This window comes from Rhinoderma darwinii, chromosome 1 (genome assembly GCF_050947455.1).
Source record: "Rhinoderma darwinii isolate aRhiDar2 chromosome 1, aRhiDar2.hap1, whole genome shotgun sequence".
Taxonomy (NCBI): domain Eukaryota; kingdom Metazoa; phylum Chordata; class Amphibia; order Anura; family Rhinodermatidae; genus Rhinoderma; species Rhinoderma darwinii.
Window position 1 is genome coordinate 427,212,219 of NC_134687.1, and position 27,218 is coordinate 427,239,436.

Here is a 27,218-nt window from a genome sequence, read left to right on the forward strand (position 1 = left end):
TAGATAGATAGATAGATAGATAGATAGATAGATAGATAGATAGATAGATAGATAGATAGATAGATAGATAGATAGATAGATAGATGAATAGTTTGTGTGTATGAAAGAATATATTCTCCCTGATCTGGTTGATATTTCCAATCCCATGTGCATTCAGTGTTGTTGTTTTCATGTGTTGGAAAGCATTGCTGCTAATGACAAGGTAAAGTTCTGCTGTAGGTGGAGGGGGTTATAGAAGAGGCTGGGAAAAAACTGGTAATTCTTCTATTCTGCATGACAAAGATGAGTAAGTTAGTGGGAGAGGTGCCTCCCTGCAGTAGTGAATGGTCCATGTATTCACACTGATATGGCTTTGGGCTACTCTTTCTGGGCTGGAGAAGAATGCATCCCACTGCTAGGTGAACTGGCTATTAACTTTCAATGCACTCCTAAACAAATGAGTTTATAAATGCAAACCTCAGTGTTTGGTCTTTGTAATGTAAAGCGTGCTGACACTAAGGAGCTGCTCGTGTTACAGATGCCTGCCCATGTAAGCTGTATGGCCATGTGTACCCATCCATCAGCATATATATCATTGCCACCCATCCATATGGTATAGCTTCCTAGTTGGTAGCAGCAGCAGAGTATAACTCCTAGCAGTGCCTCAGCCATCCCACCCTTTTTAGTGCCAAGGACCATTCTCCAGCCAGTGTAGACCTGATATAAATTAACTGGTAACCATAGCTACTCAGCTCTGATTGGCTGCTGGAGGCAAACGTGCCTGTGGACGTCACCAAATCTGAATAAGGATGCGCGAACTGCCAGGCTTGGCACACAAAGCTGATTATGGGGCATAGAGGTGGAGTTCGGGAAACTGTCATCTAGGATACCTCTCCACATCCAGCCGAGAAGTTTGCTGCTTGTCCCCGGTGTGAGGCTGAGATTGGGAAGAACACAACAAATGAAGAGGACATAAAGGGAGCACTTGTATGCTGGGCACAGATTGATCTGGAGAGTTTGCCATCTGTCAGATGCGGGCACAGAAGTGGGACTGAGGGTGCAGGGTGGTGCTGAGGAGTCGGGTGTATGTGGATTTATCTGGAGCGGTCCAGGTCTAGGTGTTCTGGGTGAATCATGATGGTCCATTGCGCTGGCTGTGAGAGGCCCATCCTGGATCGCTTCCTCCTCAATGTCCTGGACCGGGCTTGGCATGTCAAATGTGTCCAGTGCTGTGACTGCAAATGTAACCTCACCGAGAAGTGCTTCTCCAGAGAGGGCAAGCTGTACTGCAAGACAGACTTCTTCAGGTAAGGACATATTGTGCCCGCAGCCAAGGGAAATGTGCCCTGTACAGGAGATGCTACCAACTATCTGCATTGTATTTTGCATTTGCTCTTTGTATAATTGTATCATATTAAATCTACATTATATGATGTGTTCGCTCTCAAATACTCTCTGTCTCTATTCATATTTATTAGATGAGCTGTACAATAATAAAAGTAGACGAGCATCTCATATTGACAGAAACCTAAAACACAACAGAAGAAAGAATTGTGAATGACAGAATTAAGTGGAATAAAACTATTCACTCTTTTGGGATCTAACGCGTTTTTCCTTAATATTTGAATAAAAACAGACACATGTTATATGGCTTCATTGCTAAACAGGTCATGGCATCTCTGCTCTATTATTTTCATCCTCCTAATAATAATAATACCTTAGTTTACATGTTCTACTTTCTATCAATATCATGTACTAATGTAATACAATATTGTATTAATAATACAATAAGTATCGTACCTTCTATTTACAGAGATAGATAGATAGATAGATAGATAGATAGATAGATAGATAGATAGATAGATAGATAGATAGATAGATAGATAGATAGATAGATAGATGTGTGTATGTGACACATAATATATAAACAGACACTAATAAGATAAACAATATATATGTGTGTGTTTATATAGTGTTTGTGTACGTATTTATATATATGTATATATATATATATATATATATATACATATATATACATACGCACGCACACAAACACTATATAAACACATACATATATAAACATACATATATAAAGACAGAAATATATTCATTATGAAAAAATGAGAATAAATATTTCTGGTGCTGAGTCGAAGCTGTAAACTACCACAAATTCTGTTGCGTTTACATGTGAATTAAGTTCGAACAATGTATTGCGTTCGAATAAGTTTTACCAGTAGAAGTCTATACATCCTTTCTAATGCAGAATTTGCCACAGGGGCCAGGCCATCAGCACTAGTTCTCCAGGACAGTAGATCCCCCGCTTTTCACATCTGAAATGTTTATTTCTCATGTTAAATTCCAGTCTATTTACTTCCAAGTTACGCCATATAATGTCACTGAAATAAATGGACTTGATCTGAATGAAGATTTTACTCCCGGATTTCCAGTTCACCTTTTGGAAAGTTGCTCTGGCTTACAACTTGATTGACAGATAGTTTGGCAGGCTATGTGAGGAAGGGGTTAAATGGGGGACTTTTTTTTCTTTTGTCCCCCACCATGAAACAAATGAACACTTAGTTCCCCAAAGTCCCCTCCCAGCTAATCTGAAAACTATTTAAAACTATTTAGGAGCATTTAATGATTTTTGATAAGGTGCAGGTGAGCTAATTATTTTTCTGGATAAGGCAACCATGACTTATGACCTGTATTACAGACACTAAATCAAAGTCACAGCAAGACTCACATGAACAGTGGTTAAGCCCGCTCATACACATAGATGGACAGTGTTTAATATGCATGATTATTATTATTATTATTATTATTATTATTATTATTATAATCAGATATATAGATGCCTGATATATTATCATATTAACATATATATATATATATATATATATATATATATATACATATCATATATATATATATATATATATATATATATATATATATATATATATATATATGCATATACATATCATATTAATGCATATATATATATATATATATATATATATATATATATATATAATTTTTTTTATTCTTATTATTTTAATATAATAACTTCAACTACAGGTGCAAAATTAAATAATAATTTGCATGGTAATATTTTACTCTCAAATAGGAAATATCGCAGTACTCAGGAAACAGTTATTTAACATTGAAATTTGGTCTGAAATAAAAATGTATTTAATTTTACATAAATTCATGGGAAATAGTTTTCGAAACACTCTAGTAAAAGTGCTAACACCCAGAATAGGTATACCACTTGATTATTGATAAATCTACATACAGTGTATTACTGAGAAGTGCAACCGCAAATAAGATCTACATATGCGGTTATCTTGTATATGTCATAATGTTTTTATTATTTTTATACTATGCGTTTTTTATTATTTTATTCCAATTTATATCGGTAATTGGAAAATATTCATACAAAACATATGAGTAGATAGATAGATAGATAGATAGATAGATAGATAGATAGATAGATAGATAGATAGATAGATAGATAGATAGATAGATAAAATGTGGGTGTAGCTTCTACAGTCATTACCCGACTGTCAGGAACGTCCAGTCGGTGCGGTGAAGAACATCGCAGATATGGCGCAGAGTTTACACATAAACTGTACATATCTCTCGTCTGCAAATTCTAATTCCTTTCTAGATGTTTGTTACAATATAAAATACTCTACAATTACATTTTACTTCATTCGTTATCATTCATCTATTATGTGAATAAAAATGTTGAGGATTAAATAATTCGTGAAAGTCTCCAATGGTAAATTCTACAATTTGATCCTGTCTAATTTTTCGTTAGTACTAAAGGGATATAATATACTAGAAGTGTTTATTAATATATGCTGGAAATGATTTCAGAAAAAAATAAAATGTGCTAACTGTATTGCAACACATATCAGCCCGGGTGTCAAATGTTCGATAGGCAGATAGATAGATCTCACAGACGCACAACACACACACACACACACACTTACATATATATTTATATATATATATATATATATATATATATATATATATATATATATATATATATATATATATACATATATGTATATATATATATACATATATATATATATATATATATATATATATATATATATATATATATATATATATATATACACTGTATATTCCACTACTAACCGCGCAAGTCACACAGGGCACCCGCTCCCAATGCCCATTTCGACGAGATTGACGGTGGATATGTTCTCCCGGGTAGCCCCCACCACCCAGTAAATCTCTATATTAATCAATGTACATCCAATAACACTGCTACAGAAAGAGTAATGATCGCACGATTACTATTGCCGCAACTTTCTTGCAGCCCCACGACCATATCTCAGTCTTGAGTTATCGTTTTTTTTTTGTTGTTTTTTTTTCTTTCCAGGAGATTCGGTACAAAATGTGCAGGGTGCTCGCTTGGTATCTCTCCCAGCGACCTGGTGAGGAAAGCCAGGAACAAAGTTTTCCACTTGAATTGTTTTACCTGTATGGTGTGTAACAAACAGCTCTCTACTGGGGAGGAACTCTACATCATAGACGAGAACAAATTTGTCTGCAAGGAGGATTATGTGACCGCCAGCAGCCTGAAAGAGGGCAGCCTAAACTCAGGTGAGACCATCTCAGAGGTGTACAGGTGGCACTGTGACGTCACAGTCTTCCCATGTCACTGTGATGTCATTGCTTTTACCTTGGGCAATAGCAACATGAGGACCTCACTAAACTGAACAGTAACCCTTTATACTCTGAGAGAGAGAGAGATCGATCGATAGATTAGATAGATAGATAGATAGATAGATAGATAGATAGATAGATAGATAGATAGATAGATAGATAGATAGATAGATAGATAGATAGATAGATAGAATCCAAAAATCAGGCAGCACTCCAAGGTATAAGCAAGGTAGAAAAAGGTGCTTTATTGGTCCATATACACAGCCTTTCTCCTGTGTTGAGCTGAAGCGTCGTGTGTATATGGACCAATAAAGCACCTTTTTCTACCTTGCTTATACCTTGGAGTGCTGCCTGATTTTTGGATTCTACTACAGCAGGTCTGTTAGCCCTGACCTGGGCAGGTCGGCACCCACCTATGATTTACAAGGCTGTGCGGCTGACATTGTATTTGGACTTTAGATAGATGATAGATAGATAGATAGATAGATAGATAGATAGATAGATAGATAGATAGATAGATAGATAGATAGATAGATAGATAGATAGATAGATGATAGAATCTGTGAGCTTCAGATCATACCTAAAATAGCACAACCCATATATTCCTTATGCTCTTTCTCTATCTCACTTATAATTGAACTAGCTGACTGCATGCCCCCCTCGCCTCCCCTATCCCCAATTCTAACGCTTCTACATTAGCGCTTAATAGAGGTCATGATTTGCTAATCTCAGACAGAGCACAGGGATACACAAACACCTCCCTCCCTTTTCCTCTATGCCAGCCTGTGGGTGGATCTAAAAGCAGTAGCTGAACATTACCACAAGTGCCAGACACACCTGCTTTTGTTAACCAGTCAGGACCACAACAGACATATCTCTAGGCATTCGCACCCCCTGGAAGATGTCTAGTGCCCAGCTTTCATTCTACACTAGTACCCCTTATCCCATACACTCAATGAGTTGCATACATATCTCAATATCTTTGTGAAGGTGGAAGGTGTAGCACTATTCATACCAGGATATTTCAACTTATGATCAATACTTTGTTGTGTCAGTTTCAGTGTCCTCTATTCTGACTCCCCACTTATAATGATGTACCTGGTCTCTTTACTGATAATCAATCCTAAATAATACCATCAGAAATAATATGTGGGTTGCACATTATTTAATCTCAAACATATCTGCTCATTCACATTTGTTGACTCAGGCTTACCATTGGCTGGATCAAGACAACCACCATATTGAATAAGTGTTTAGTTGACTAACCATAGTATAGTATGAACTCTGTCATTGCATCTTCTGCTCCTTCATTCATGTTATTAAAATATAGAAATGATGGGTTTCTGACGGGAATTTTAGACTATAGGAATTTTAGACCATTTCCACCCTGTTTATCATTTTCCACCTATCTGAAGCCTTCTGAATTTCTGATTATAATAGACAAGAGTTATATATGAATTATGAATTGAAATGTTGCAAATCTGCAGTAATGTAATTGTAAACCACTGGAAATTTCCATGTGAAAACTTGCCCCAAATAATGAAATTGTCCTGGTGGAAAAAGCAATAAACATAAAGTATAAGGGCACATTCAGACGTGGCGGAATTGCTGTGGAATTCCGCTGCGGACAGTTTCACAGTGGAAATCCTTTGCAGACAGTTTGTCCATTAGTTTCCACACCTTTTTAGTTATCTTCGTGCAGATGTTGCGGGAAAACTCCGCTGCGAACCATAGACTGCGGTGCGGAATTTTCAGTCCGCAGCATACACTGGTTGTTGCGGAGAAGAAGCGGAATTTCACTGCGTATTTCAGCCATTGTAATGCAAAAACTGAAATCTGTGGCAAGTCTGTGTTTTCTGCAACATCTGAATTACCTGTCAAATGTGCAAATGTTGGTGCAGATTCGTTGCGTAATTGCCCCGAATCTGCACCAACATTTGCAGCGGAAAAATTCCTCTACGTCTGAACGTGCCCTGACAAGCAACAAAAAAGTAAGCAAAGAGACGTAAAATTGTAAGGTCTCTAAAGCATAGGCTGAATACTGAGTGTATGGAAGAGATAATGTTAGTCTATCTAAACCACAATTGTCACAAATTGTAAAAGAGAAATCTGCCTTGACTAATTCGATTTAGTTCTTCCACCATCATCAGTGAAAATATTATGTTAACATTTCTTGTTGGATTGGGCAGATTAATGTGTGGAAGTCCTTTCTTTTCTATTTTGCACTGATCAATCACACAAGCAAACCATACACTAAAGGAAAAACACAATGGAGACACAAGGTCATGTGTGCACATTCTGTTTTGTCATTGTTTCCCTTTGTTGCACATCTATAGACACCTTTTTTCCTCTGTACCAGGCACATTTACATCGTTTTTTTTTTTTGGGTTGGAATATTTTAAATATATATTTGTAAACATTTTTTTATTTAGAATATTTTGAATCAATTTCATCCTCATTTTACCACTAAATACATTTTATTATAGATAATTTGCTTATAATATTACAATTTGTATTGAAGACAATAGGATTCATGTATCAGTGATGTCATCTACATGGAATATTTCTTTTAACTATTATGCCTCTAAAACTGCAATATATTTCTGAAAATGTCCCAGAACGCGTTCTTGTGTATGACAGGTTAGGGCCTAGTGTGTGTCTGGATATATTTAAAATATATTTTAAAAGAAGGGATTTAATTTTTATGGTATGCATCAGTTTACTCATGATTTGGTGTTAGAAAAAAAAAAAAAGTGCAGTATTGGTTTGTCCCTCACTCTTGTTTTAGTATGAATGCAAAGGATTGAAAGACAGGTTAACACAGTAGTACTATACAAAAAAGAAAGACAATATTATTGATAGGTGTACCAAAACATAGGGAAGGGGGGTACATCATAAATAAGGAAGGAGAAATAAAGAAGAAACAAAGTCCCTAGGGGCCCACAGCTAGGGGACGGAAATGTGGGATTCAAAGATATGACAATGGTGAGTGTTATTTCTCATATGGGGCTGCCATTGTCTACTTAATGTGGTCTTGACTCATAGAATGGGCAGTAGCAGAGGAAAATTAAAAGGTTCTCACAAACGTGGTCCAGGGTTGTAGTCTTTTTAAACATTTAAGATGAGTATGATCTTCCCACCTGAAAAGATCTTCCAGGCAACTTTTACTTTTTGAAGCCATAGGGGCATGAGAAGTTTTTCCACCACCATCACTAGGTGTTGTCTTTGATAATAGCACCAGTTCTGGGGGGAATGTTTAGGAAGGGGAACAGATTTTAGCTAAGATTGGTTCTATATCCTTCCAATATATGTATAAAACCAAACAGTATCATCATACCTGACAGTGTACAAACCAATGGGAAACAACAGTTCCTTATTCCTGTACAACACATACGTTTAAGTCTCATAAAAATGAATGGAATTTGTCAATAGATCCCTCCATTAAAAAAATAAATAAAAGAAAACTGATATAAAATCACCAGTGTTGACAAAGCCATTCATGTCTTTCTGTAAATAAAACCAGATTCCAAAGACTGTGAGTGAGGTAAAGAAATATCATAATATTATTTTTTAAAAGCATTTAATGTAATAATTTCCAATCAGTTCGAACCAGTTGTCCAAAAAAAAAAAAAACACAAAAGCATAATGCTGAAAAAAAGGGAAAATGTGTATCATACACAGGAGGTTTGTATGTTTACTGATCCATGGCAGTAATTTGTGAGACATGCTCACAGAAGAATATGGTAAAATGTTCTAAGCAACTTCTAATTGTCCAGACATACCAAATATTTTATAGGTACGTGTGTAAGCCACATCCTACAGTCATGGTTAGCCAAAAAATGTCAAGTAATGGAAGAATATTATTACAGTAATTCATTGAATGGGAGGTGAATAATTACAGATACACAACATACTGAGCATCTTTAAAATATAATCCTGTAGGTGCTATTACACATGAAACATCTACAGAAATAATATTTTAATCTCCATCCTAATTCCTTATTACAATTAGCCAAATCTTATAACCTCCAGTCTCCCCACTACATAGAATCTAGTGTTCTTTATCCTCATAGAGAAGCTCTTTTGGGCAAGACCCTTATCCCCACCGTGTTTGTATATATATCTTGCATCATTACACTTCTGTTGTCCTTTATGTTGCTTTGACACATTTGGTTAAAAGAGACAGATTTCATGAATTTCTCTGAGTGTCAAACTAAAGCAAAAATTCTTCTTTTTGCATGTTACAGCACATTTTTGTGTCCTGTAATAACACTGCATCCAGAAAACTGAAAAATGAATGGAAACTGATATAATCTTATGCATCAGTTCTCCACTCAGCTTGTAAAGAAGCTGCGAGCCTAGTTTTGTATCTCCTCTATTATGTTAAGTACTGCGCTGCATAATATGTTGGTGCTTCATAGAGCATCATAATGATTTATGTCATTGGCTTTCATATCACTTACAATTAATCCCAATATTTGAATTGTTAAAATAGAAGAAAAAATATATACAATTATTTCCTTTTATATGACTAAAATTTTCTTTGTCTCTTGTGTGGGTCTGACTGTATTGAACATGGACAGACGGATGAATTTTAGAGATCAGCAAATCGATTCTACACATATTAAATTTGGCTTGAATTTCCAAAAATTTTCGGATTCGGCAAAATCCCAAACTTTTGAAGTTCAAGGGGCGCAAATCTTGGCAAAATGGTGGTCACCATTTTACAGATTAGAAGAAGGATCACATGACCTCGAGCAAGCTTCCCCATAATGCTTTGCAGGTGTCCTTTCCAAAACTCACTGCGGTAATTCCTCCCTCTATCGCAGCCAATCATGAGGTTATAGGCGGATGACATTACTAATGCTGGCTTGGCGTTAAAGAGCTTAAAAGGGGTTGGAAACAGTCGTAGAAGACATCAGTGAGTCAGACACAAGTTTTCAGCGCAATCGTGGCACTTGACATCCGCGGCGAACTTATACGGACTGAATTGAACCGGACCCAAAATGAATTTCGGTAAATTCGCTTATCTCTAATGAATTTATGTTACATTCCTAAGAACTTTCCAGTTTAATCATGTCTCAGAAGCGTCAGAAAATATACAGCCAAGTGCAGCCTCAACCATGTTCAGCTTTATGCTGTTTCCTTCACAGCAGCATCTTGCGAATCACTGACATTCTATACTCTGCATGAACATACGGTTTAATTGGTTGTGTACGCTGTATATCTGCTGCCATCTCTCATGATTGTACGGACAGGTGCACTTCACCATGTCTGACTCAGTTGACAACCAAATCTCCCGTACATTCCTATACAATACTATTTAAAAAAAAAATCCATAGGGACAATTAATTTTTTGTATTTATTTTGGAATCTTTATTTTTATGGCCTTCATGTCAAAATAATAATAATAACAGCTGTTATTTATGTAGCGCCAACATACTCCTCAGCGCTTTACGATCAGGGGAAGCAGTAAATAAACATAATGATAAGTATTGTGAAAGAAATAGAACTTATAATAAAATCAAAACAGACAGGACATTTCTCATTCGAGTTTACAATCTAAAGGGCATGTGGGAAGAGGGGCACAATAAGAAAAAACGGGTGATTATAGAATTATCATAGGTCTAGTCAGGCTGCATAATGGAAAAGGGGAATATTTTAGATTTTGACAACATTTTGGTATGATTGAAAAGAGAGAATGGGCAAACATAGGGATGAGCTGTGTGTAGGGGGGAAGGGCACACGCCACATCCATTCTTGTTCACAATGTACCATTTTATTCTTATTTATTTTAATACTTGAATAAATGAGCAAAATATGGCAGTTCAAGTTGAAGAATGTGGGATTTTTACATAAAATCCTAGGACTATATAACTAGATTTACAATTGTATATTTAACAATGCCTACAATATATTTAATTCTATATCTAAATATGTGACACAAAACGCATCCGAAAAAATGCAATTGTGTTGTGTTTCTTGGGCGTCCTTTCACATGTTTATGAGGACACCATTCACATGGATAAGTTAACTAGCATGGGACTATGCATGAAAATAGGAGATGTTACATTGTGAATTTCCCAGTGTTACAGCATCTTATGCTAATATGGTCCTCATTTTGTGACCTTTTTATATGTTAAATAACACCGAGAATGAAATACAATTGTATTCATGGAAACATAACCTAAATCCACTGGAGTATCATAGTACACTTTGTCTTTAAAATGAATAGTTCTTGTGCATACATACTGTGGGTGAGCCCATATCAACCAATCAGATGCTTTGATTTGTTTAACCTTAATTTCCAAAACGAGACATAATATTGGTTGTCAGGGACATTTTTTTCACATAACCCACATTTTGTCTTGACTTGTATCCAATGAATAGTGATAGTACATAGTACCTCTCCCTACATCAGTCATTACCTATATTCCTCCTTGCAGTATCAGTCACACCTTCATCTTGTCACCTAGATGTGCCCGTCTTATCTCATTCCTGTCTCTGTATATTTCACATACAAGTTAACCTGCAAGCTATTTAAGAGGTCATTTGAGTCATTATAGGCAGTTTTCTAGAAAATGTAGCCATGGCACCACTGTACAATTAAAGGTGCCAAATGTAACCTAGTGGCTTCATAGGTTTATGAACACTGGTCCATCCAACTAAATGACAGTCACTAGTGCTTGTAGGTGAAATATATTTATAACGTATAACTATAGTGTAAGAATAAGGCCATGTTCATATTAGCGTCTTTTATGAAAGTTTGAACCTGTATATTTTAATGTGCTGAACGGATAAAACTATTGATGCTGTTGTCCAATCTGTACGCCATTGACTTCAATGTAAAAAAATATAAGAAAAACCTATGTTGAAGAGGCATGTGCTTTTCTTTTAAGTAGTACAGGATGTATCCATCGTCCAATCACTTCCACATGTAGAAAAAATATAGGTTCAGCCATATTCTACTATTTCTTAAGACTTCATTGAGACCACATTCTATGACTGCTCTTTTACAGGCCCCAGCAGTTGGCAACTAGAAAAATAAATAATCTACTGATGTAGCCATAGTAGCCATATGGCATGGCTAAATGCCCATATCAGCCTTCCTTCAGACCCTTATTTGTAATGTAACAACAGGGGTAAAGTAATAGCAATGTAATGCCATATTGCCATTCAGCTGAATTATTAGTCATTATTTTATATAGAAAATATAATCAATAAGATAGGGAGGTTTCCTAAAAGGTTTAAAGGCTGTGTCTGATTCCATAAAGATAGATATAATATACTAGCCTGCTAAATATATAAGTTTTATAATACTATGTTCTGTGTTTCTTAGTGTCCTCTTGTACAGACAGAAGTTTATCTCCAGATGCTCAAGATCCAATACAGGATGAAAGTAAAGAGACAGATCATTCCACGTCTTCTGATAAGGAGACAGCCAACAATGAGAATGAGGAGCAGAACTCTGGTACCAAAAGAAGAGGACCTAGGACCACCATTAAAGCAAAGCAACTAGAGACCCTCAAGGCAGCATTTGCTGCCACTCCAAAACCAACAAGGCACATTCGAGAACAGTTAGCACAGGAAACAGGGCTTAATATGCGGGTGATTCAGGTAAATCCCTATTCAGTCATTTATTTCATTATTTCCTTCAGTCTCGATTTTTTCTTATTATGCTTCAGAGTATATGAATGTAATATTATTACATATAATCTGTCCTTGTATTTGCTCTTGGAATTTGGGTAATTGTATAGAAAATTCTTCCAAATACAAAATGGAAAATGTTGTTTATTGCTGTAGATCTGTTTTTGGTGAAAGGCAATAATGAATCGCTTGTAGAAGGCAAGGAAAAAAGACCCTTTTGCATGTGATTTTTTTATTAATTTGCCAATATATCGGCACACTTTGTTTTTTTATAGAATAGTTTTGCAAGAATGGTTTAATATTACTGTTATTGCTTGCTGCGGAGATTATATTAGGCTGCCTAATGCTCCCCTAAACAAAATGTCCATCTTTTAATACCATGTTGTTTTAGTTCTAAAATTCTGTACTTATTGATTTCATAATATATCTTTATAGCGGTTGCAGCTCCATTTTTCTGACACAGAGCACTCAATTCTGTTTACCTGCATCTGCCACTAGGGGGAGCTTAGGAGTTCCCTGCATACTGTTTTATTATTGAGTTCAATATGTAAACAGTCTACACAGGAGATCTAGAGCTCTTTACAGAAAAATGGCGCTCAAGCCACTATAAAATATTATGAAATCAATCAGTACAGATGTTTGGACCTATATAGATTAAAAAAATAATAAGAAGAAAATAAGAGTAGACATTCACTTCAAACCTTTATATGCAAATGAGCATTAACCAACCATACTAATGAGGTCCTATGGTATCTGTCAAGTTGTTATGATGAGTAAATCCAGTATGGATGTGGAAACTTATATCCCATAATCAGGCACCTTATGTGATCCAGTGTATACACAAACAATGACCATTTGGAGACAGCTGTCCAATGCTTGAGGGTTATAACTTTAGGTCTATAGCACAGAAGTAGCCACAGAAATAATATTAGCTTTGGAGTTGCCTCTTATATCAGAAATATTGTTAACTTGTTATCAGAAACATTGTTAAAATTGCCTGTTGCTGCTTATTCCAGTGTTACTTTTTCGTTGGTAGAATTTTTGTTTTTGGCACAAGTTATCATTTACTATTTACTTTGTAAAACAAAGTAAAATTAGAATTGCGTTTTATTGGGCACTTATATTGAAAGGACAATGATGGGAGTAGTATGAACTACTTTCCATATACAATCTTTACATGTCTGTTTAGAATAATAGAGCTTGGACACACAAAATTTAGGCTGGCCTCCACTGGAGTATGACATTGGCCGCAAGCAGATATTCACAGATTAGCCAATAAAGACATGGCAATTGTGTAATATCGGTGGTTCCAGGGAAAAAATGCATTGAGTGCACTAAACCCAGACTCAATATATTCTTTGTCTCCCGCTTTATGAAATAATGTAAATCTTCAGTTCCATTTGACATTAGGACCTGTTTTTCTTTAGCAGGATATAATGTTATCCAGGCTACATTACCAAGGTTGATAGTCAGGCTCCTGTCCTGATGAGTCCATGGCAAATGCTCTTTTTACACCATTATAAAAATTACCTTGGACAGGTTCATTACATTCTATACACCATAAATGAGCTCTTCATTGTCCTTCAGGATATTACATACACAGGCTTTGAAGGGGTTTTCCGACTTCAAAAAAGTGGGCAAGGAAGAAGGCATGCAATAAAAAAAGAATAAGCATTACTCACCTCACAGATCCCCCACGTTCCAGCGCCTTGGCCGGAGGATCTGTCAGGTGAGTAATGCCTTTCTTTTTTTGTTTTATTACATTCTACTCCCACTTGGTCACTTTTTTTTAATCAATTTGGAAAACCCCTTTAAGCATCCTATCAGAAGTACATGACATTTTATTTGCGACTAAACCTGAATTGAACCAAAAACACTGGTCTCTTGAAGTCACAGACCCAATAATGATCCCTCCAACAATGATTGGCCATTAATAGTCATAGGTGATAATGAGTCAGTTGTAGTGCCCATTCATGACTTACCGCTGCTTTATTATTGGCGACATCACACAGAAGCAATATCATATGCTGCTAATGTTCCCACTGGTGATGAATTTTCTGTAATATATATACCACATGCTCGTGTAAGTCTTAAAAAATGAATTGCCTCAAGGAACTGTTGAACCATGGTCTATCCCTGCTCCAAGAGATGGTAGAAATGTTAATTATACCAGCCTAAAAATGGGTGCAGTCTAAAAAGTCTGTTTTATTTTAATTATTTTCCAATAATTCTGAATTTTGTAAAACAGGACACAATAGAATGAGACAGAGATTAAAATACAAAGCTACTATCAAAGAAATATTTCGCTTTATTTACTTTATTTCAATCGATTTTATTTCTTCCCTAACCCCATCTGATAATCTAGAATATTTGAAATAGGATTTAATTCCTTTAATGAGTTGTCAACAGGACCTGACAGGTGCCAGATTATTCATCTGAATTACTTTTTAAATATATTAAAATATGTTGCGCAAGACTATATCATTTTTAAATGAAAGTTTTCAGCCTTAAATAAATTTAATATAACATTGCTAAAACATAGGTTCAATTATATTTATTAATCCAAAAAAAGAAATTATATTTAAATTAAAAATATAACTGTATGAAATATACTACGTGTTTAATAAAATATATTCAATAATACATCATTTCCACAAGTTAAGAAGCATTTCATTTTGCTGTAAAGTTTTTAAAGGATTTGAGGGAAAAAACGATGACAAGATATTCGAGTCACATTCCAATAAGGTTTTATATCTGCTAGACATACATACTAGCAGAATTTTTCATGTATAAGGATATTATCTGAAAAGATTTAATCTAGTCATGCTTCACACTAGTTTCGTTTTATACATTGACACATATTGGAAGAGATCCTTTGCATTTCATTAGTGAGATATGTAGATAAACAAATACATCAGTTTGCCTCCATTCCGTCAGCGTTTTTTTTTATACATGACCCAGAAAATTTAGGATGCTATGTCCTTGACTCAGAAAATTCAGGGTGCTATGTCCTTGACCCAGAAAATTCAGGGTGCTATGTCCTTGACCCAGAAAATTCAGGGTGCTATGTCCTTGACCCAGAAAATTCAGGGTGCTATGTCCTTGACCCAGAAAATTCAGGGTGCTATGTCCTTGACCCAGAAAATTCAGGGTGCTATGTCCTTGACCCAGAAAATTCAGGGTGCTATGTCCTTGACCCAGAAAATTCAGGGTGCTATGTCCTTTCCTTAAAGAATTGAGGCAAACTGATATCATGTTATGAACCTGCTGTCCAATCAATTTAGATTAGTTGCTAATTAAAAAAAAAATGAGAGAAAAGTACATAAAAATAAATACTAGTGTGAATAAAGCTCAAAGTGCTACCAAGGCATAAAATCACTAATATTTTAAGACAGAATCTGCAATTAAAGGGATGGTTCATTTTAGGAAACAAATCAAATATATGAAGCAATCCTAATGTTTTATCTTGTCTAATTCCTGTAGCCAGGTTTACATCTGTATGAAATGGCAGAGCTTGATCTTTCTCTTTCTTAGTTACATTTTTTTTATGTGGGTCTTTTTATTTTTCAGTAGCTTTTTTTTTTTTTTTTTTCCAAAGCTCAATACTTGTTTTTTTTTTTTTTTTTCAAGTCCCTGCCTATTATTTAGTTTGAAAAAAGATTGGTGTTTTTTAATCCTCATTTCACCGGCAAAAGAGTGAGGTCCTCCCTTGTCTCTCAGATGGGGGTCCCCATTCATCGCCCTGAAAGAGTTGTAATCCGGATCCTATAAGCCCTTTAGAGGGGCTTGTACAGGATATGATGCTTTTGATAAAGTGGTTTTCATGTTTGATGGTTTTCATGTTCCTTCTCTTACGGCTTATCCCAGTAAGAATTCCTCCAAAGTTCTCAGTAATCCCTCATCTTAGGGGTGGGACGCCATGACAGAACCAAACTCAAGGGATGAGCTGTAGACCTGTGGTTTTAAAATGCCATCACCGTTTCACTACACTAAGACTATCACTGAGTTTGTAATTACCTTATCCTCTGCCACAACATGTTGCTAAATTTTATAGTCTTTTCCACAAGTGCTTAAGAAAACAGTGCATACTGACAAGTAGTACAATCACTGTTTTTCTAGTCACTTTACTATAAGTTTTATTACTGGATGAAGTTGGGGATACATTATCTACAAAATACACAGCGTCATTAGTCACATGGTATAATATCGTTTTTGTGATTACACGAAAGCTTGCGGCTTCACATTGATACTAGATCATGTCGAGCCCGCAGTTCATTCATTGTGCTGCATTGATACGTTTTATACCATTTGGATAGTTGGTAACCATTTTTTATGTTTTCTAAATTATATTTGTATTATTTTGAATTACATGTTGTTTGGCCCCTATTCTTTTTGTAGAACATTAAAAAAAATAACGACCTGTTTTTGAGACATGTGTACACTATAAAGCTAGCAATGTCGGAAACATAAGTGACTATACGGCAATTAATAATCTTTATCAGCATAGACTTAACATGGCTGCACAAATAGGATTTATGAATTCATGTCAGATCCCTGTCCCAATGGAACTTACGATCTAATTTTCATAGCATAGGCAAACAAACACACAAGGGTCAATTTCATAGGAAGACAATTAACCTGGCGCTGTGGTTTTTGGATTGTGGGAGGTAACCAGAGTGTCTGGAGATCACCCATGCAAATATGGGGTCGAACATACAACCTGCATGCAGATGGTGCCTGATTTAGAATAAATGAGAAGATCGCAGCACTGCCAGACAGCAATACTAACCATTGTGCCACCATATTTAAGTTATATGGCTTAAATCTAGTTACCACTTAACAAATATATAGTCAAAATTGTAATGCTATTCCTTTTCAAAATGAACAAACGTACATTTCAGCGAAGGTCACTGTCACTTAGCAACTCTCGGTAAAGATGCTCAACTTTGTCTCTCAGTCTTTTTTTTTTTTAACTAGACAGAAGTTGAATATCCTTTGTTTAAGATTATTTTAATAGACATTATTAATATTGCTACAAATGTGTCATTGTAAGTTAAGCTGCATATGCACATTCACATCACTGAATACACGAAAGTTACATTTATACCTTCCATGTTCTCATTTTGCATTGGACAGTCCCAACTTTTGGCCAATTTACCTCTGTCACTCTTTGTTCAACTGACCAATCGAGCATAATTAAAGTTCACTTCTTTAGAGATTGTCTGTCTGAACCCTTACTACTTGTTAGCTCCCAACGTATACATTAGTGCATGAATTTTGTGGTCCTTCTTGACCAGCCACAATGTAAACAACTCTTTTCAGAATCGATCCTAAGGTCCTTTTACACGGGCCTATTATCGGGCAGACAAGCGTTCACGGAATGTTCGTTTCCGATAATTGCGCTGTGTAAACAGGGCAACAATCAGCTGATGATTGAGCAAACGCTCGTTGAACGGCTGATCGCACATCTTCCAGCAACATGCAGCCGACATGATAGAAATGTATGGGGACGAGCGATCGGAGTAACGAGCGATCGGAGTAACGAGCGATCGGAGTAACGAGCGATCGGAGTAACGAGCGCTCGTTCCCATACATAGCTCCTCGTGAAAGGAGCACCGATCAACAAGCTGTCTTACATGTCGGGCCGTGTAAAAGTACCCTAAGTAACAGTAATGACCACTTTATGTACACTTTTTTCTGGATGAACAGTAAGACATTTTCAGTGCATGTCTGCATAAAATAGGACATCTGAAGAATCATTAAACATTAATTGTATAATTATAAAACATAACCTTCACTCATCTCCAGCTATTTTGATGAAAATCCCCCTCCTGATAAGATCAGCTGGGATGTGCCTGAGTACTTTTATTAGATTGGGTTGATTGGGTTGATTTTCGCCCACACAGTTTTTTTTTTATGTAATCACTTCTCTCCTCTTGGTAAAGATTGAATGGTGTGTGTTGGGGAAAGTTCTTGCTATAGGACTGCATGCAAGAATATACAAACATTTACTGCTCATGCTGTATTGCAGCTTCTACTAATGCCATAGTCAGCCATTGAAAAGGCATTTGCTGGCTGTTCCTCTTTTAATGGAATAGCTTGTTCATAGCTTAGAGTAGATGCAACTTTTGTATCTGCTTAAAAAGCAATCTTCTGTTGCGTATTTTAAGAACAACTTGAATTAAAGGTGTTGTCCAGGATTAGAAAAACATAGCTGCTTTTTTTCAGAAACAGCACCGCACCTGTCCACAGGTCGTGTGTGTTTTTTTAGTTTAGCCCCATTCACTTCAATGAAGATGAGCCGCAATTCCAGACGCAACACATGGCAGGTGTGGCTTTATTTTTGGAAAAAAGCAACCATGCTTTTCTAACCTTGGCCATGACATGTCTGCTTTAGTATGAAATAACAATATAAGAGCATCTTTTCTTAGAACTCCACGTTGTGCCGTTCCACTATTAATTCTCCTAGAAGTGTATGAATAAATTGACAGCTGGGTGTTACCAGTTGGGGGTGTGTCCATACACAGACTGCCAATGTCCAATCAGTGTTGACAGAGTGAGACTGTGTAGGGACACACCCCTTTCACAAGGGGAATAATCACACCCAGATGTCAATTTATTCATACGTTTCTAAGAAGAATAACAGAGGAATGGCACAATGCAAAGTTCTAAGAAATTATATTCCAGAATTGTTATTTCATGGGGATTACAAGTATTTCCTAAAAATTAACAAGTCAGGAGATGTGACAGGTCCTCTTTAAAATTTGCCGCAATCTGCTAAGCACCCTAGTGGGGAAATTTGGTCACTTTTGCTTTAATATACTAGTCAACTAGTTACCTTGTGGGCCCAACCCAATGACTTATATTTGTAGCAACTGTTATGACATCCAAAATATATTTTATTTTAGGAACAGTAGATTACTATCTATCTAGCTTACCCCAGGTGTCATAATAAGAATTGACCTCTGAGTACTGGAATCTACTCCATGTGGCCAGCTTAGGACATTTATAAAACGTTCTAGCCTCCCAACATTATTTTCCTATTTACCAACAATTTAGTAAAACATATAAATTAAGACAAAGAACTTAATGAGGCTTATTTCTTTAATAACAATAAACATAGTGGTCATAAAACCCTGTTAATTCAACTTTTTATTTTCAAAGCAAAAGTAGAACAATGATAGCTGGACAAATAAGCAGAACTCGTCACTCTAAACAGTCAGAGTCCATCCAGTCTACCCATCGCCAATACATATGTGGCAAAACAAAGCTGTCCTGTAAAAAGTCATGCTCTCAGTTGAAGGGTGGGTAACCTCAGTCATCACGAACTTCTCTTTTTAGGAGTCTCGTATGGACAGTGTGGACCCCATTGCGGTTCCTAAATGGATTGGAAAGAAATTCCTTGTGAAACACACATCTCACAATATATTTACTTGACAATCTTTTCCTAAGTTGTACTATTGATTGTATTTTATGTACCTGATCTTTTGCCAAACCTCTCACACTGTTCTTATATAAGGTCCATAAATTTCATATTTTTTTTTACGAGGATATAGTGTACACCATCCATTCCCATGCCACTATTGCTATGCTCTGTTGGTCAGTGACCTTGTATGGACCAGTGGAGTGTGATGTCACCTAGTCCTTAATCATATTGACAAGATGACAAGAAGCTGTTGATAGGGGTTTTGCAGGACTGGAACATGAAATTCACTGCAGAGGCTGCTGCAAAGTTTTAATATAATGATTAGAAATAGAAAAGTTCTGCATTGATTGCGAGTTATTCTGATATTAGGAATATCTAAATAGTTTTTTGTGATAATTGGAATGAATTCATTAAAATAGTGGATTGCTCTGAACCATATAGTTTATACCTGATGTTAGTGGGCAGAATGTCATGTGTAATGCTACATAAGATACTCTTATTGCTCTCACCTATAGGGCCTGTTAAAGACTATATCTCTATAAAGCATATTTGTACAGACAAATTTGAAAAATCCAGCCAGACTGAAATTGAACAATCCAGAATGGTTTTTTTACACCATACATGTGTTTGGTTGGTGTTTATTTATACATATTCAGGTATGAACATTAATTCTCTTTGGTATCTAATATCTTGTACAGTCAGTTACCACCTCAGCAACATGCAAAGCTGTCCAAATACCTGGTAGCCCCATACCCAAATATTACAATCTTGCCTTTTGAGCTTACATCCTGGGATTTTACCATTCTAATATACAGAGTACAGGGAAATTCACAAAGGAGTTGGCATCACTGTATAGCCGACCATATAAGATAGTAGTATGATTTCTATAAGTCTTGTGCAGCTGGACACTATCCCAGATGTGCGGGGAAATTACTGTTTTTTTAGTATTTTCCACTATCTATATCCACTTTCTTCCTTCCTGGTGACAAGCCATCTTTAGAATTATGCAAGGCTTTATTTTTCTTTACAAACGCTAATATATTTTAATTGTGGCTAATAGCCATGATTTTGCTAGTTACCATGTGGCAGATTGCTAATTTTGTAACTTCTGATTATTTTTCTTTATTATAGGTTTGGTTTCAAAATCGGAGATCCAAGGAGAGGAGAATGAAACAACTCAGTGCTTTAGGTGCTAGAAGACATGCATTCTTCAGAAGCCCAAGACGAATGAGGCCATTAGGAGGAAGGCTGGATGAGTCGGACATTCTTGGGTCTGGCCCTTACAGCTACTATGGAGGTAACCTACAGCCTGAGTGTGATGTACCTTTAGACAGATGCTCAGCTGACTGGGACACCACCTGTGAGATGGAAGGCAGTATTGATCCTTATTGGTGAAAATCAAAGTTGGAATATGGATATGAAGTTATGTCAAACTGGACCACAAATCACCTTACCCAGCAAATCTGCAGTGTATACGTTTCCGTAATCAATTTGCTCTCTTTTGTGCTGTTTTTTTTTTTAAATAAATAAAGGATATAGCATTTTTTTTCATGGGAAATGAGTATTTGTTCTAGAAGCCTTTGGGAGATGCCACAAATGTACCCCTCCTTAGAGAGTGTATTTTGACCACCCTCATTATCAATGCAGGCATATCCACATCCATCCATCCTACTTCACAGTACACCAATGACCCCCCAGAAAAGAGACAATTTTGCAGTTGTGTCCTATCTAGCTGTGTCTGAGGCATTTTCCTAAGATATGTTGACTATAGAAATCTGCTACTTGTATCTCCTGGTGTTGATTGCTCATTGCCATCTGACCTTAGGAAGCCAACTGAAATATAGAAAGCAATCAACTGGGGGGCAAAGGGGGGCAATGGCTCATTCTGTATTATAGGAATGAGCCAGGAGTACTAACCAGAAATATAAGACGCCAAGATGTTTTGTCGGCTAGTGTGTTTTTTTTTTTTTTTTCATTTAAATCCCTTTTTACATCAGATATGTTTTAGTCAAAGCTTCATTAACTAAGCAAATTATAGAAAGGGTTTATTAAAATAGCTGCCATATATTATGTTAATTGTTTCCAGTCTCCATTTTCAATAATAAAAGGCATTCGTCTCAATGAAACGTTTACCACTTTTGACAATGGTGTTAGCACTATGTTGTCTTTATGCGTGACCAAAAGCATACAAAAATGTTTAATCTGTTTTTCGCTTGCGGCACTACTGGACTCATACAGTTTGCTCCATGCCAAGTTCTATACAGATTAAAGTTCTCCAATCTCTTTAACTTCTTTTTTTTTTTTTACCAAAAAGGTCAATAATAAAAACTCATATTTTATTTAAGATGTATGACATTCCTTGTGTTGACCCCTATCAGTGCCTATTTAAGGAATAGTAAAGGATTTGTTTTCTTTATCCCTAAAATACCTTTGCCCTACCCAGAAACCTCATTTTCAAAGATTAAATGATTGCAAAGCCTCCAAGAGAAGGATTTTCACAAGGTTTCTTCCCGAGGTCTCTTTAATCTCCTTTTCCCTCTCAATCCTCTAACCACCATCACCACCTCCTCCCTTACTTCAGTCATCACCTCTTAAAGGTCTCCTTCCTTCTTCCTCTAAACTTTTCCTTGTGCGGCAAGTAAAAAGTCAAAGAGCCGTGTGATTGTGGAGGTGACATGCCCCCTCAGGGTTTTCCCCGCTACGTGCTCCCCACCTTTCTGTTCTCCCCTCTCTCTACCTCCCCCTTCTTACTCTCCCCTCACTCTCTCCATCTCTCTCTGTAGTGTTGTAGGGGACAATAGCACAGCTGCTTTCTTTGTACCTTATTCAGACAACAGTTGTTCCAATTACCTTCACATTCTTTGAACATATGGAGGGTGATTGGAGGGAGCAGGGTACCCTGCCTTTCTCTGTTTGTTTCTCCTTCCTCTGATTCACAATTTACCCATTGCAATTATTATGTGTGTCATGTGCCCCTGAATCTCAGACAGAAATAATAATCTGAGCGTAATAAATGGCAGCGGCGGCGGATTATATCACCTTTTTCTTCCTATTCACGTAATTCACCTATCATTTCTGTGTTTTCCCTTGCCTTCCTCTCTGTTCACTTCCTTACAATGTTACTGCCACTTGATTATGACCAAACAGAAAGAAACAAAAAGGCCTTCTTCCATAATGTGTACTTTTCTTCTGTCTCCCATTCATACATGATGGATCAGATCAAATCTCTCATATCTATCTATCTATCTATCTATCTATCTATCTATCTATCTATCTATCTATCTATCTATCTATCTATCTATCTATCTCTCATATCTATCTATCTCTCATATCTATCTATCTATCTATCTATCTATCTATCTATCTATCTATCTATCTATCTCATATCTATCTATCTATCTATCTATCTATCTCATATCTATCTATCTATCTATCTATCTATCTATCTATCTATCTATCTATCTATCTATCTATCTATCTATCTATCTCTCATATCTATCTATCTATCTATCTATCTATCTATCTATCTATCTATCTATCTATCTATCTATCTATCTATCTATCTATCTATCTATCTCATATCTATCTATCTATCTATCTATCTATCTATCTATCTATCTATCTATCTATCTATCTATCTATCTATCTATCTCTCATATCTATCTATCTATCTATCTATCTATCTATCTATCTATCTATCTATCTATCTATCTATCTATCTATCTATCTATCTATCTCATATCTATCTATCTATCTATCTATCTATCTATCTATCTATCTATCTATCTATCTATCTATCTATCTATCTATCTATCTATCTATCTATCTATCTCTATCTATCTATCTCATATCTATCTATCTATCTATCTATCTATCTATCTATCTATCTATCTATCTATCTATCTATCTATCTATCTATCTATCTATCTGAGTTAATTAGATTTTTTTCTTATTCCATGTTGTAAGATATTCAGCCTCCCTCATGAGCTTATGTTATTGATATCAATATCTTATATCTAAACGTCACTTCTTTTCCATTGCTTCCTCTTTATTACACCTCTCTTTCCTCGCTCCCCTTTTTTCTTTGAAGACATTTTCCATCCTTGTACCTAATATATATTCCTCCTTCAATCATTTCCACATCTCTGCCTCCCTCTGCCGAATCTCCGATTTTCCCTTCTCCTCTATACATCACCCCCCTTCCCATGTCTTTGTGATCTGTTACAAGTTAGATGTGTCTTGTTTCTTTGAGCAGTATGAATGGGGATGTCTGTTTACCAAGAGCTGTGCATTCTGTGCCCTGAATAGATTTGTATGTCAAGAGATTACAGAATCGGTTCTTTCATTCTGAGCAAAGAGCAAAACAAAAGAATACAAATACATGGCTTTATTTCTTCTCCTCTAGGTGATTTAGTTGCAAATTCAATTAAAAGGATACTAAATCTGGCCCGTGGATCCTTTCACACAGGATCCATTTTGCATTTACATTTATATTTGGTACCCCTAAAATAAAGAAGTATAAGTGTAGGTTTTTCCCAGTTACAGCCTAAAATCTATTTTAATTGTATAATACTATGTTTATGATTCTCTAGGTTTTGCATCTACATTTTAGATTATATCACTTTTATTCAATCATAGTAAATGATTTCATTGTGTAATAAGTAGCCTAAAAAGTAATTATTTCCCCATCTGCTCCCTCCCTGCATCTTTGTATTCGCCTGTTCCTCCTGACGCAGCCCAGCATACCCTGAACACTTAATGCCTTGCCACACTTACAAATGGGTTTCATTCTGCGAGCTGTGTGATTTATTTCTACTAAGTGTTTGGCTTATTATTTACCATTAATTAGGGTATGAGTGCGCTGACCCAAGACAAGCAAGTATTGTGGGAGGTGTTTATCTCATTGCATCAAAGCATGCCGCCGTTGTAAGAAATGATGCTGAACTTTGTCAACATCACATGAAGACACTTGGCCTTTTAAATGATAGATAGTAAACAAAAAGGTTATATATCTGCATCCATATAGGCGGATTCTCATAGGCGTAAAACTGCACCAACTAAAACAAAAGCCTTTTTATGGGTAGGCTGCTACCTATTGTTTATCAATTAGATGTAGATTATAAATGTATATTGCTCTGTCTTTGAATTTTTTTATATACACGTACATCAATGCAAATGACGTCAGTTTACGGGTGAAGCAGAGCAAATTTTTCTAGATGATATCACCTTTGCCCCCAAGCAGTCTCTTCTCGACTAAATTGTTGTGTTTTTGTTTTTTTTTCTTTTATAAAACAATTTTTCCACCTAAGAAGAAAGTTGTGAGAAAAAAAATGAATTTCTCACCTTTCTGCTCAGTCTTAATTAATGCAAAGCAAGTTCTGGTTTCACAGTGGCTTCTCTCCCCTTTCATTCTTTTTGTCTTTTCTTCCACTTGTAGTTTTCATATGCTTGTCATCTGCTTTTTAATCCTACGGCGGGTTTTATCTGTAGCACTCTCCCGCATTGACAGAATAAATTATATATTCACAAGAAAACACACAAAAGAGCTGCTTTCTGGTGCTATCTCATGTACCACAGCCACCAAGACGAGCTTACGATTCTTCACGCTAGGCACCGCACTGTACTAACATGCATAAAAGGCCAAATGTAGACATTCTGGAAACAAAATAGGTTAAAAAGAGGTGCAGACTAGGCCTAGTAACCATGGCGGATTCTATGATGCTGTTTTTAAATATTGATTTCTTACTGACAATTGCATAGCCATTTAGAATTAAGAATAATTAATAACAACAGAATGAATCTGATTGTTACATTATTTTCCTCTATTCTTAATCCGTTTCCTGTCTCTATTTTTGCAGATTACCAAGGAGATTATTACGGAAGTGGGAACTATGATTTTTTCCCTCATGGTCCTCCGTCCTCTCAGACACAATCCCCAGCAGATTCCTACTTACAGAATTCAGGGCCTGGTTCTACTCCTCTTGGTTCTCTAGAACCACCACTAGCTGGTCACCACCCTTCAGAAAACCAAAGATATGCGGACATGATATCTCACCCTGATACACCAAGTCCAGAACCTGGCATGACAGGCTCGCTTCATCCAATATCTGGGGAAGTCTTCAGCAGTGGTCCAAGTCCGCCGTTTTCTATGTCTAGCAATAGTGGCTTTAATGGTCCTATACCCCATCAAAACCCTGACATTAATGAGGCCACAGTGTGGTAATAATTGGAAGCTTGGGGGATAAACTTACTCTCTTCATTGACCACTCATCAAGCATTTGTTTTTTATTTCATCCTTTCAAAGTAATAGGACAAAGACTTGATCCTGCATAAAGTATAGTATAAGCTGTCCTGGAGTACCTCCTGCTCTACTACACAATGCCCCATGCTGAGCTCGAAACGAACACTCCTCTGACAAAAGGGACAAAGTAAAATACCAAAATGAAAGAGTACAGACACAACCAAAAGTCAACTCCCTGACAGTAGACCTCCAGCCTGTCTCCTTGTATCTCATCCTGAAACACTGAACCATTATATCAGGATACGAATCTTCATTGGGACCAAGATGGCACTGAAACCAAAATTCACCTCCGTGGCTGTTGAAGAATAGACTGCCTCCTCCCTCTTATTGGAAAGCCAGACAAACTACTTAGTTTACCACATGGATTGGGACCAATTTTCCTACTATAACCTTCTATTACTAGTGTCTTCTGAGTCAGTTGCAAAAAATGATCAGAAGTGGAAATCATTTAGCATTTAGATCATCAGCAAAAAGCTTATATTCCAAATAATTTATTTCATTTGTGTTTTGCAATTCTTTATAGAATTTTCTATTAACAACAATACAGAGGAAAATACCGAATCCGACACCAAACCTCAATGTCACCAAATGGGTCATTTATAATAAAAAGTTCAATTTTATTTCTCATGTAGCAGCTGAGATGTTGGGCAGTACGTGCAGCAAATAGAAATGTTAGCAGACCTGTACATGCTAATGTGATGGATTGGATTTAGATATTGCTCCCACTCTTAAGTTTTTGCATTGATTAAATTTTTAGCTGGTATTAACCCAGTGCGCTTAAGAAACGGGTGTCAAATATATAACCCTAATGTTCTTACAATCGGATGATAAAATGCAGTGAAGAAAAAAATACCCTTTAAAAATAGTTCTAGAGGCTTATAATTGATCTGTTTGATGTATACCAACAATGTGGTGTTAGGATGTCCTCTAGTGGCAGTTTTGTAGGATTTGTCTTTCACTGATATTAGGCAAAAAGTCACCTTTATCTATTACCCATGAACCTTCAACAAAATGTGCAAAAATCTGTTTATTTGTTTTTAGAATCTCCCAGCCCCCCAACAAAATCAATTATGGGAGATGAGAGGAGGAGGCAGTGTGGAAGCCCCTTTTTGCTGTACTATAATTTGAAGAAGCTCCTAAGCTTCACATTTACTTATTTTG

At 36.3% G+C, this 27,218-nt stretch overlaps 1 protein-coding gene across 1 annotated transcript; it reads left to right on the forward strand.

Moving 5' to 3' along the window:
• The first annotated feature begins 939 nt into the window (after positions 1-939).
• LHX5 (LIM homeobox 5) lies at positions 940-27,218 on the forward strand. The gene is made up of 5 exons (XM_075853555.1): positions 940-1,286; positions 4,397-4,620; positions 12,023-12,300; positions 20,888-21,053; positions 25,615-27,218. The coding sequence occupies exons 1-5, from the start codon at positions 1,114-1,116 to the stop codon at positions 25,977-25,979; spliced, it is 1,206 nt and encodes a 401-aa protein (XP_075709670.1). The 5' UTR covers positions 940-1,113; the 3' UTR covers positions 25,980-27,218.